At 36.9% G+C, this 12,747-nt stretch overlaps 1 protein-coding gene across 1 annotated transcript; it reads left to right on the top strand.

The window, feature by feature from the left end:
• Positions 1 to 3,758: 3,758 nt before the first annotated feature.
• Positions 3,759 to 9,042, top strand: LOC108557751 (arylsulfatase B-like). The gene is made up of 8 exons (XM_017914402.1): positions 3,759 to 4,024; positions 4,789 to 4,948; positions 5,428 to 5,504; positions 5,838 to 5,984; positions 6,232 to 6,493; positions 6,978 to 7,430; positions 7,496 to 7,723; positions 8,617 to 9,042. The coding sequence occupies exons 1-8, from the start codon at positions 3,899 to 3,901 to the stop codon at positions 8,847 to 8,849; spliced, it is 1,686 nt and encodes a 561-aa protein (XP_017769891.1). The 5' UTR covers positions 3,759 to 3,898; the 3' UTR covers positions 8,850 to 9,042.
• The last annotated feature ends 3,705 nt before the right edge of the window (positions 9,043 to 12,747 follow it).

Consider the following 12,747-nt stretch of genomic DNA (forward strand, 5'->3'; position numbering starts at 1 on the left):
TTTCAAAAAATATATATTTTTTTAAATTTATATGCAGAACGCTTTTGTTAGCGTTTTAGTAAATATGTTTAAATGATTTTACAAATACAATATAAATTTGAAATGATAACAAAATGATGTTAATAAAAAATGACAAATTAACAAACAAATTATCAATTTCATTAATTTTATTTCATTAGGAAATTTATTAAAAATGATAGTAATTAGTGATGTTTTAACTCTTTTGTACATGAAAATTTCAGCAATTTTTATAATTTTTCAAGTTTTTATGAAATCTAGGTGCAAAACTTAGTGCAAAACAAATATTTTTATACAATATAGTGTCGTGTCCCAGGGTTAAGAAATCCTTGGACACCGTGGATTATCTCGTAGTTATGTCGTTGCGGAGTCTTAGAGGGGTTTATGAATATTAAATGCAATATTCTTAATTAACTTTATTGTATAGATCGGAGTTTTATTGAGAAGTCAACTAAACAATAGTTGATCTCAGGTATTATTAACTAAGAGTTACATTCTCCTCTTATGTTAGTGTTTATGAAGTAAGTGCTCTTCCTTGGACTCTCCCAAGTAGGACTTCTTCTCTCTTCGGTCCCCTGACTAAGACTTCCTCTCGGTTTTGTCCCCTGACTAAGACTAAATTATATAATACAAAAATGTGTTCATTTCAAAAAGGGGCTGCGTGGGAGAAAAAAGTTTGACCTTGTGGAAAACACAAGTGTTATCTAAGTTTTATGATCCTGCCCAAATATTTAGGGGCTGCAAAAGGCTGTTAAGTGGTAATGCAATAGACGCATCTATACGATTTAATGTGTAACCGTCGTTTGGAATATTCCACAAGTTATTCTAAATAATCACGTACAAGTATCCGTTTGTATATTTGATGGATACATTAAATATGATTTGTAATAATTAAGAGGAAAGTCATGGCCCTAACAAATATACATATTAGTTATACAATAGATGACAATAAATTGGTCGGCCACGACAATAGAGATTACTTTAAAGTACATGTAGTTAGGTATGTTTCACGTATAATTTATATAGTGACATGAATATGCTGGTACTTATGAGTACCAATAGACGACAAAATGTTAAAAATGACATTTTTTCATAATGAAATATATCAATATAAATTGGAAATAACACTCTTTCCACTGAACTGTAGTGCATTTGTAGTTTTATAAGTAGAGAATAATAGTTTTCAATGAACGGTACGAGATTATTAGAAAGTGAATAGAATCGTATAATAAACTGATATTGGAATTGGAATTTTCGTGGCGAGTCTCAATGCGATTGAATGACGTGTGCGAGCTCTTTTTGCTCTCCTTTCGCCTGTGGGTTATTAATAATATTAATAAGAAAAAATAGTAATAATCGTATAAGGCCTTCCGATCAGATCTCAGAGCCAGATTATCTAAGAAGTGGGCAAGAACTTCCGTTCGGGTTTTCGGCTTCCTTGGTCTAAAATTAGAATGGTCCTTTTATTTCACTCGCGAGCAGGAGGACGACTTAAGTAGGTGTCGATACAATGTCGACGAGCGCAAACGACCTGACATGACCTTGATATCTGAGCACCACCGGAACGCACACGAATTATTATTATTATTTATTCTGCTTTCAAAATAATAACAATCCGGGCAATTAACACACTCTCGCACCGACCAATTAGATATTAATCGGTGTGCCCAGTTCCGTATTATTGTTTGTTCGAATCGCCAATTCCGTGACGGATTTTTATTTCTCATTTTTATTTGCATGAACATTGTTGGCAAGACTTCTTGGAATTCATAAGAAGACGAATAAGTGAAAATAAATCATATTAGTTGCATACACTTTGTAAGATCAAGAAGGAACGGAAAAACAACAAAACATTACGTTGTACTTGAAGATTATTATTTCTTACTTTTTATTTTGTCTAAATATAGCTTAATTAATGTATGTTCCTATTACCATTATCATTGACGTCTTCAATTAATCACGGCCCATTCTGATCTAATCAACGGCTAATTAATTCGATTGGCGATGCTAATGGTCGTATTCGTAATTCGTACACACATGTATGCCGGGGAATTCTCTCCGATCCGGTTGTTAATTCCATGCAAATCGATGAATAAAAATGAACTATCATATTTCCACATCTAACTGTAACGTTGATTTTGGCTACCTCACTTTATAACACACAAGAAATAGACAAGACATTCTTATGTTAAAATATTGTTTATGTCATGAACGTTGCCACGCGAAACTTGCGAAAAGTAAATGAATTTGCGAACGTCAGGAAATCCCCGAAATAATGCACACAAAAATTAAAACGAGTTTTTCTTCACTGAAAGCGGCAAAGTGAAGAACAAATAAATGCTAATTGTAGGTAATTATGTCTATTATAAATTACGGAGCGAGTCGCAGCGTAGCGGACATGCATCTGTTTTACATAACAATGATTAATCATATTTGCTCGGCTCACGGCACACGAAAATAGAATGGATGCAAATAAAATCAATTACTGGAGGATAGGGTGGGAACGCTTTACAAGAAGATGTTCTCTTTTTTTTTCATTGGAACACCCAACACATTCAATCATATTTTTTTCTTATTTTCTCGTATTATCTCGCTTAACGAGCATAATCCGTTCCAGAATTTCTGGTTTTTTACTCGTATAATGAAATACTCGTATAGTGAAACAATTTTCCATATAAACTAATGTAAAATACATGTCGGAAAATAAATATAACTTGGTCTCGCATTTTAATGATTTTGCTTCTTTTATTATTTTACTTTTTTATTCGGAAACAGGCAAGTGTTAATAAATTTTTAACAAAAAAAAATACAAATAATATTTGAACACAAATTTTGAAAATGATCTACACTATCTAAGACTTCTCTTCTTCTCTTCACTCGTTATGCGAGTCATTTTTACAATTTATTTTGCTCGTTAAGCGAGGTTCCACTGTTTATAATACAATGATTAATTCATATTATTTGCGACCTTTGTACTTCAATTTTTAAACTCATTAACTAATGTCAATAAACGATAAATTGTCATTAACTTCAAATTTGTTTGTTAGTTTTGACTAATTATTATAAATAAGAATTGTGCACAAAATATGTTTGACATATTTCAATTGATTAATCATTAGTGTTTGCAGACACTTGAAGTAACTAGATGATTCCATAGAGAAATCACTCAAAGGCTTCGAAACTGAAACTGGGCAAAACTATTGCTATATGCTATTACTAATTGAAATATGTGTGTACATATATGTAAAATGGTCCTCCGGCTGTTGCGATCGATTCGATGGTTGCAATCGCAGGTTTCCAACAATTTCCAAGAGTAATTATATTCCGACGTGTCTTGTTCTCTCGCCCCAAAACTCTTGCACGTGAAACCTCTAACGACTGCACGATTCTAGTCGTTCGATGGGGTGATGCCTCAGATGGACATGAGGCCAACGTTTGCGAAGGAACAATCGCCTCGTAACCCTCGAATTACCTCGGGCAATTAAATATTCGGCCATGGCTTCCGCGACTTAATTATTCTTTCCTGCTGCTTTTGTCTCTCTCTTTTTTATACTTTGTTTCTTTAGCACTATTGTAACTATTGTAATTTTCGAGTAATTTCCATCGTTTAACAAAAGGCTAAAGAAGAGGGAATGAATTGATGATTATGTGATGATGTTGATGATCGGTGGAAAAAGAGGGATCCGCCGATGTATATATTAGCGAGATGTTTGCGCTTAGACTTTAGTCACATCGTCGGGTTTGCGCCGAATGTGCTTTTGTGTGTGTGTGCTTCTTGTTTTTTTCCTATTTGCTGTTGTTGTTGCCGTTGTTCAACCTTGGCCCGATCGAGCGTTAGGATCATCTCAACTTAGAGGAATCTAGAGCAAAACCAACAAATATGACGACTCCACAGCTTGGACTTTCAACATCAATCCTAACATTGATCTTGTTATCTGCACTTCCACGATGCGAATCCCAGCAGGCTGGTCAACCGAACATTGTCCTCATCTTAGCTGATGATTTGGTCTGTAAATCCTGAACATATATTTATCTAGCATAAAATTGAAATAATCAAATTGAAAATGGATACTAGTTTTGATCTTAACGACATGAGTAGCAACAATCTTAGTCACTTAATTGCCGGTCGTTAGTGGCGGACGTTCATAAATCAGTCCGGGAAGAATATGCAAATTGCGATTGTATCACTAAATTTTAATGATAAAACTTGTATTAATCCATTAATTGAAGGTCGATTGACGTAAGTCGCGGAATCTCGACTCGATTAAGCGCAGGTACCTTTCGATCTTTTAAGTACACCCATTAAAAAACCATCACTATCGCAAACAAATCATACTTTTTTAAATTTTATTCGGAACGAAAGAGTACTAAAGTCGATGAGGATGTAGCTGATTTTATATGTTTAGTTTAAATGCTTTTGGCCTCTTTAAACATGCGTAACTTATTTTTGTGACATACTTATAGAATGCGATAAGATGAGCTGCTTCAAGCAAAAGAAGTAATTACTTATGAAACGCGGATAAGTCAAAGTCCGTGCAACGACTATAAAATAATTTCGAATCGCATGGCGTGCATTTTATGACACACATTTTTTTATTTTGTTTTGTTTCGTACTTCTTTTGTATGCAAAACGTACTCTGACATAGATGGGATGTGAATGAATGTGTAAATATAAAAAAAATGTAAATAGAAAACTGCAACAAAAGATGAAAAAAAAAATGTAATTAATAACTTTAGTTAACTAATTAGATTTTTTATTGCTGTTCGCAGGGTTGGAACGATGTCGGATTTCATGGTAGCAATCAAATTCCCACACCGAATTTGGATGCTTTGGCGTACAACGGCATCATCTTCAATAGTCACTACACGCAGTCGACGTGCACCCCTTCGCGCACGGCACTTCTCACCGGAAAATATCCGATGAGATTAGGTACGTGCCCGTGAAATATTGCACACCAAAATCGGATTATCCTAGACGATTTTCATTTTAAAACCGAACCACTAAACTACCATCCCATACAATACAAACTGACGCATGTCATTCATCTTGTCAAATGGCATTTAGATTCTACAGTTTCACAAAAAAATATTAATCAATCAGTAACAAGTCTTGTTTTAAGCAATTTTAATAAACAAATCTTTTTAATTCACAACTTAACATTAACTTAAGACATGTGTTATTAATGTTATAAGATGATCTTAATTTGTTAAAATTTTGATAGATTTTTGTGATTAATGAAAATATTTTGTGCAAACCGAACAAGTTCTCGACAATCACATTTGTATCTGAAAATTATTGACTTCCTGGTTGTCGTAGTATTTTAATTAGCAAACTCATAATTTATTTCTCTCTTTTATTTTAATCGGTATTAATGTATTTTTTTGTTCTCGTCTTTGTTAAATTCGCAGGTATGCATGGAACGCCGCTGAACCCAGCCCAGGTGGAAGGATTGCCCGAAGGAAAATTGCTGCCCGAATATTTGAAGGTGATTAAAGACAATCAATCTATATATACATAATGCGAGAGGCATTTACATTTCCATTTCGAACTTGAACGCTGAATTCTAATGTACTAGACCTCTTCTCTTACATACTCTCGTAAGAGTGCACGAGTGAATGCGAGATAGTTGGATAGAATGGAGAGAATGCAATGTGCGAGAACGAGGAGAAGTGTATACAGATGGATGAATGGATATGAGTTAGGTGCATGCATCCATGCAAGCATGCATCCATACTAAAACTACTCGAATATCTTCATGTTTCTCGTTGGAGAGACGGGTCTCATAAAATGTGTGTGTTTGCCTGTCTGTCTTTTATAGGAATTGGGGTACGAGACTCATCTCGTCGGCAAGTGGCATTTGGGATACGCCAGATGGAACAATACGCCCACATACAGGGGCTTCGATCACCATCTGGGATATTACACCGGTTACGTCAGCTATTACGACTATCTGAACACCTTCAGGGTGCGTAGCATTTTAAGTTTAACTCCATCTCTATCATACTCACCAATTACACTTTTTAATGACGTTAAAAACGTCAAAATATTAGTACTAAGTGTTAAAATTTTACAAATGACATTAAAGATAAATTTAAAAAATGTCTTCACTAGAATCATTATATTAAATAAAATAGAGAAAATCGTTTTTAAAAATATATATAACTCAAAACAAAAAATAATAAATTCAATTTTTGTGCATGTTGGTTCGGTAGGTGGACGAGAAGGATTACACCGGATACGACCTTCGCAGGGATACGGAGGTGGCTTGGGATCTAGCAGGTCAATATGCGACCGACGTTTTCACGGATCACGCAGTGAAAACCATCGAGAATCACGCATTGACGAAACCGCTCTTTCTAATGGTATCCCATCTGGCAGTGCATGCAGGGAATGACGGAAAACTGCTGGAGGCGCCGCAGGAGACGATAAACAAGTTCCGACACATCCAGGACTCGAATCGTCGAACATACGCAGGTTAGCCATCATTCAATATATATGTTCCATTTTCTTTCTTCTCTTTTCTTCTCATTTCGTTCCTGGACAGGCGAAACACTTCCGTCGCATCCATTTTCATTTCCGATGCGATCGCTGATCCGAATTTAATGGAACTTCGATGTATCGCGCGAAAAATGCATAAATGCATATTTCTATCGGTCATCATTATCACCCCTCCCCTGTGTCACGATTGTTGACAAGTGCAAACATTAACCCGAATTAAATACGTTCGAAACATAACAGGGTGGAAACTGAAAACGTTGTACAGTGTTTATTTATTTAGCAATATATTACTTTTTTCCGTGCACGTTTTCACCGAGCGATGTTTTTGTTCGCCGGAAATGACAGGTGCCAGTGATTTTCATTAAAGTTGAAAGAATGTTTTACTTTTCTGCGAAAATTTAATAAATACAAAATATCCTGCAGTGCTTATATACAGGGTGACGATTTCTTGTTTGTTCAGCAATGGTTTCGAAGTTGGACGACAGCGTTGGATCGATCGTATCAGCGTTGCAGGCGAAGGGTCTTTTGGAGAATACCATCTTGGTGTTTGCCAGCGACAACGGCGCTCCGACGGTCGGGCAATACTCTAATTGGGGCTCCAACTATCCGTTGAGAGGTATCAAGGCGACGCTCTTCGAAGGAGGCATCAGGGGTGTAGCGTTCGCCTGGAGTCCGCTTTTTGTGCAGTCCGGAAGGGTTTCTGCCGATTTGATACACATCAGCGATTGGTTGCCCACGCTCTTCACAGCCGCTGGAGGTGACATAGGTCTCCTTGATCCGGATCTCGATGGAGTTGATCAGTGGAGCAGTCTGCAGTACGATCTGCCGTCACCGAGGAACGACATCCTCATAAACATCGACGAGATCACCAGAAACGCCGCTCTTCGCTTCTACAACTGGAAACTGATTGTCGGTATGTGTATAATCTTTGGTGTATTGAGTCATCAGATATTTCAACATGATGTCTGTATATTTAAGGAACAACTTGGAATGGCACGTACGACTCTTACTTTGGTGAATCTGGCAAGGAGAACATCGAGGAACAAGTGTACAACTCGACGAGAGTCTTCGATAGTCCGGCCGGCAAAGCCATTCGACAAGTGAGCTATACCTCATTAACGGAAGCAGAGTACGAAGCGCTCCGTCGTCAAGCTACCTTGAGGTGTCTCAACGCAAAAGCTAAGAGGAATCCTTGTGACCCGTCCAGTGAGTAATGCTTTTCTCTTTATTTCTGTGCAATCGATTTGTGCACATCAATTCTTTCTCTCTCTCATCCCGGAAAAAGGAAGACATGCACGACATTTAAAAAGGAATTAGCCTGACAGAGAAAATCCACTTTCAGTATGAATTATTTACGAGCTGCGAGATGTTTCGAACTTTCCGCTGTTCACCTTTCTCAAACCTATTACATTGATGGTTAGAGAATACTAATTACACACATTCAATGATACATAAAGATAATTGAAATTTAATTGACAGATTAATATAGTTATTATTATGATTAATCTTGACATATTTTTCTTGATTGAGAAGATAACATGATGTATGTTATCTTAAGCAGGGGAGTGAATTTTCTGTTCACGAAATGAGATCAATTACGTTATGCATAAGAGCAGCGGTTTCCAACCGGGGACTATTGCCAGGGGAAGCGCCAAATTTTTTTAATAAATTAATTTTTATACCATAATATCTGTAAATAAATAAAACGTGTCTATATTATTTAATCTATTAAAACAATAAAAGGTAAGGGAGGCGCGGAAAAAAAAATTGGGGAGGCGTAGTAGCATAAAGGTTGGAAACCGCTGCCTAAATTATAAGTATATCTTGTAATATATAAAACGATGTCACAGTGGAACGAGAAGTAATATCGCTTCGATTTAAATTGGTCATTCATTAATACAATTCTTCTTGATTCATAGGCCCGGCGCATCCGCACTTCGCTGTTGTTTTCTGTTAATTTAATTAAAATATCTCTGCTGGTTTGAAGTGCGGTCAGCGCGATGAACAAACGAATGTTTGAAGAGGGTTGAAATATCCCCGACTTGTCTTTAATTATGCTTTCTCTTTCCATGTTCGCTAATTATGTTGATGATGAGCAGATGGTGAGGTATGTCTGTACGATGTGCCGAGTGATCCCTGCGAGGAGAACAATCTTGCCAGTTTCCTGCCGAGCGTGGTGCGAAGGATGAAGCGCGCCCTCGTCGACTATAGGTCAGGTCTAACGCCGCAGATCAGCGGGAAGGTCGACATTGAAAAGGACGACCCCAAACTTTTCCAATTCGCCTGGAACCCGTGGCTCGATTGCTCCGACTCGACCTGTGCAGCAGCTTAATTGAATATTTATTTAAATCTCAATCCTTCCGTCCTTTCTCCACGTCTCCTGTCTTCTTCTCTAACTATAAAAACCAAACACCCAGCCGCCCCTAGTACACGTGCAAACAGAAAAGAAAAACAAACGACGATTCAATAATATTTATTGTGGCTCTCATTAATTAATTTGCAGAGCATTTTTAGTTTCTTAGTAATTCAGGATATATTTATTAATATTATCATTATTATCCAAATAAAATATTTGTTAGATTTTATTCTTTTTGTTTTCTTCTTCGCAATTAAATAAAACAAATCCGTTTCGACAAAATATGCAAATATGTCGCAAGCCTAATTGATGATGATGTTGTTTCCTTTGCCTCTTTTTTCGCTTCTTTAAACCTCCACCCCCTTTGCATACTCCTCTTTTTCTTTTGATTGTCGCGACCGACGGTGGAGAGTGGAGTGCGCCGTGCGAAATTCCTTATAAAAGACACGGGGAATTTGAATTGCAGCTACGTCAGCTATTTTACCATCGCACTTAAGAGACACTCTTCTCTCGGGGACGTCTCGCTTATCGCTCGAAGGCGTTCCCGATTTCAATGTCGCAGATTTTCCTCGGAAATGTTCAAAAAAAAAATGTGTTGTCTAAATTGCGCGAAAATAGATATCAATTGATTATTCATGTACATTTGATAGAATACGGGGGTGTGCGAAGAAGGGGAACGGAATGCAACGGACCGGACCGGAAACGGACCGGATGACAACAATACAGGCAACCGGGATGCTACGAGTGCTCGGTATTTGCATAAAGCGACTACTCTCGTTATGTCATTGTCAAACTTCAAGCGGCGATAATTTAATTCCGAAGCGAACGGCGGCAAAATATGCGGAGAAAGGACTCGAAAACTCGAATAAACGACAACGAAAAAATGTTTATAACAGCCGGTCGCATAAAGTGCAGTTTTGATGCATCATCGAGCAACGGTGCACAGAGCGCAGCAATTAAATTCACAGCAAAACTGATTTACTGGGAGAAAAAAAGATGTTGGTCATTTGAAAACTTGGTTGGAGTATGGGTAAAAAAATATTGTTTAATTGAAAATAAAAATGGGCCGTTTTGGTGGTTCGCTTTGCTGGGAGTTTTGATGTGAATCGAATGTGGAATGAAAAAGAAAACTGAAACAACACGCACATATATCGGATAATGCGCAAAGTTTTGCTTTTTGTGGTGCGGTTGCAAGAGGAGAAATATGGCGATTGAATATCGCATTCAGATTTCCATTCTTCGGTGGAGAAACTTTCGCGTCCGCTGAAAGGAGAAACGAACTGGCATACACATCCATCCTCAATTCGGGGAAAGATGAAACTTTCGCACAAAAGGCGGAGAAGCTCATAACGCGATCGCTATTTATTACGCAATCCGTAGAACTCCAGAAAACGCGCATCAACCAACATCTATTACTAGCATCATTTATTTATTAGTAAAGTCTTTAAAAGGGTGAAAATGTGTGTACATGAAATAAACAATTTTTATTTTGAGATGTGAAGCAAAGTACAGTGGAACCTCGGTTAATGAGCATAATCCGTTCCAAAATTTCCGGATTTTTACTCGTATAGTGAAACAATTTTCCACATATAAGCTAATGTAATATACGATAATGCGTTCCATTTTGAAGTAATTTTTCTTACAATTTATTTTGCTCTTTAAGCCAGGTTCCACTGTTCGAATTACTCGCCGATTCAATGTTCTGGTTATAAATATAGTTGACAGGCATTACATGTTCTGGTTATTAATCTGTTTGACATTAAAATGACACAATTATCAACAAACGTCATATTCCTGACAGTCTCTATCATGAATATTAAAGTTTTGGTTATTAAAGAACTTTATAACTAACACTATATTTACATTTTTTTTCTTAAAATATTGCATTTCTATATATTTCCTCGATGAAGATATGATCAGATTAGTAGTTGCATGGGAATTATTGAAACACGAATAAACAATTCATCGGTATTTGATCGAGAAATTAGTAATTAGCAACGGCGAGACAGTGGCGCAACTATAATACCGACGTCCAAAAAAATCTACAATAACTCCGAAATTAGAAAATATTTTACAATAAGAGTTCAATTGTAATTGTATCGAAACGTAAAGAGAACTGTAAAAATACATTTTGATCACTGTATTGGTAGTGACTTTTAATGTATTTTTTTTGTATATTATTCTTCACTCTACCCGTCACTCTGCAACGATGTTGAAAAGATCATTTGTGAAAATAGAAATTTATTTATTTATAAATGATTGTTTGCTTACTGTAGTACATGCCCAAATTATATTTGTGTACACTAATTTGAAGTTCCGCCACTGCGACGATATAATTTATCAATCGATGGAAAACAGGTTGGGCTTTTAAATAATGAGGTAAATTAGTTGATACTCGAAACTGTAGATGCAAGTAATTATTGAGCAATAGTTACAACATAATTCATTTATAAAGTAGATGCCGCTTGTAATCAATTAACTATGCAACCATATCAACGCATTGTCAATAACGACAACAAAAAATATTACTGAATTTATTCAAATCCATAAACTCAATTGAAGCAAATAGAGAAAGAGAGAGAAAAAAACGAGGATACACTATTTGCAAGCGAAAAATCATAGCGATTCGAGTTCGTCGGCTTATTTACGGTTCGTCGATGCAAAAATATATTTACTCGCCGATTCATCAATGTAAATATATTTTTGTTTGCGCACAAATCAGGATGTGCAATTTTGTTGTAGCTTTCTCTCTCTCGCACACTCTTTCTTCTGGTCCAGTTTGCTCATCTATCTGTCCCCTTTTCTCTGTCTCTCTCTTTTTCTCTTCCTCGTTTTTTTTTTCCGGTCACACGATGTAACACGCATCAACGTCGTCGTGGAACAAACCGTACGAAGAAGCGACGGCTAAGCAGCAGCAGATCGAAAATTGAATTTCGATTGATTCCGTTTTAACCGCTTTTGCAAATTGGCCAAAACAGCGTGCAAAATTGCGAAACGATATGAAAAAATAGAAACACGGAGGGAAATAGAATTAAAAGTAAAAATATTGTACATATGAATTCACATATAGTAGATGTACATGCGTGGCAGAAGTATCGCTATCGTTTTCCAGTTGGTCTAATTGCATATTTTGTAATTTGATTGGGTTTCGAATCGCGGTTTACTGTTTTAATGGTTACAAACCAATTGAGGGGGAGTTTTTGAATTAATAATCCACCCAGTCTATCCGAATTACATTTTAATCCCTTGTCCCAGGGATGAAAAATCGGGTCACTATCGAATGTTGTCTGATGTGGAGTCTGAATGTTGGAGAATTTGAATTAAATCTATTTGTTTTTATATATATTCTTAATTTCACGATTATTCTTCCTTACTATAATTAAAGACTGCTATACAAAATTAAGAAGTGCCTACCCCACGTATACTACTCCATCTTTAAATCATACCTAACGGGAGAGTTCTTTCAGGTCAAACACAATGACGAAATGACCACTCTACGACCGATCAGCTCTGGAGTCCCTCAGGGAAGCGTTTCGGGCCCCTTGCTATATCTCCTTTTCACGGCGGACTTGCCTACACCTCAACAAGTCACTGTGGCCACGTTTGCTGATGACACTGCAATCCTGGCATCGCACACTGACCCAACAACTGCTTCACAATAGCCTTATTGACATCGAAAACTGGCTAAAAAAGTGGAGAATTATAGCCAACGAGGCTAAGTCGGTGCATGTGACGTTTACTATGCGTCGACAGACCTGTCCTCCAAACGGGTCCACTTTACTGAGTCAATAGTTCTATTAAACGGATCCACTCTGCCTCAGGCAAATGAGGCCAAGTACCTTGGCATGCACCTAGATCGACGCCTTACTTGGAA

Source organism: Nicrophorus vespilloides, unplaced genomic scaffold, assembly GCF_001412225.1.
Source record: "Nicrophorus vespilloides isolate i.1.1-1 unplaced genomic scaffold, Nicve_v1.0, whole genome shotgun sequence".
Classification (NCBI taxonomy): Eukaryota; Metazoa; Arthropoda; class Insecta; order Coleoptera; family Silphidae; genus Nicrophorus; species Nicrophorus vespilloides.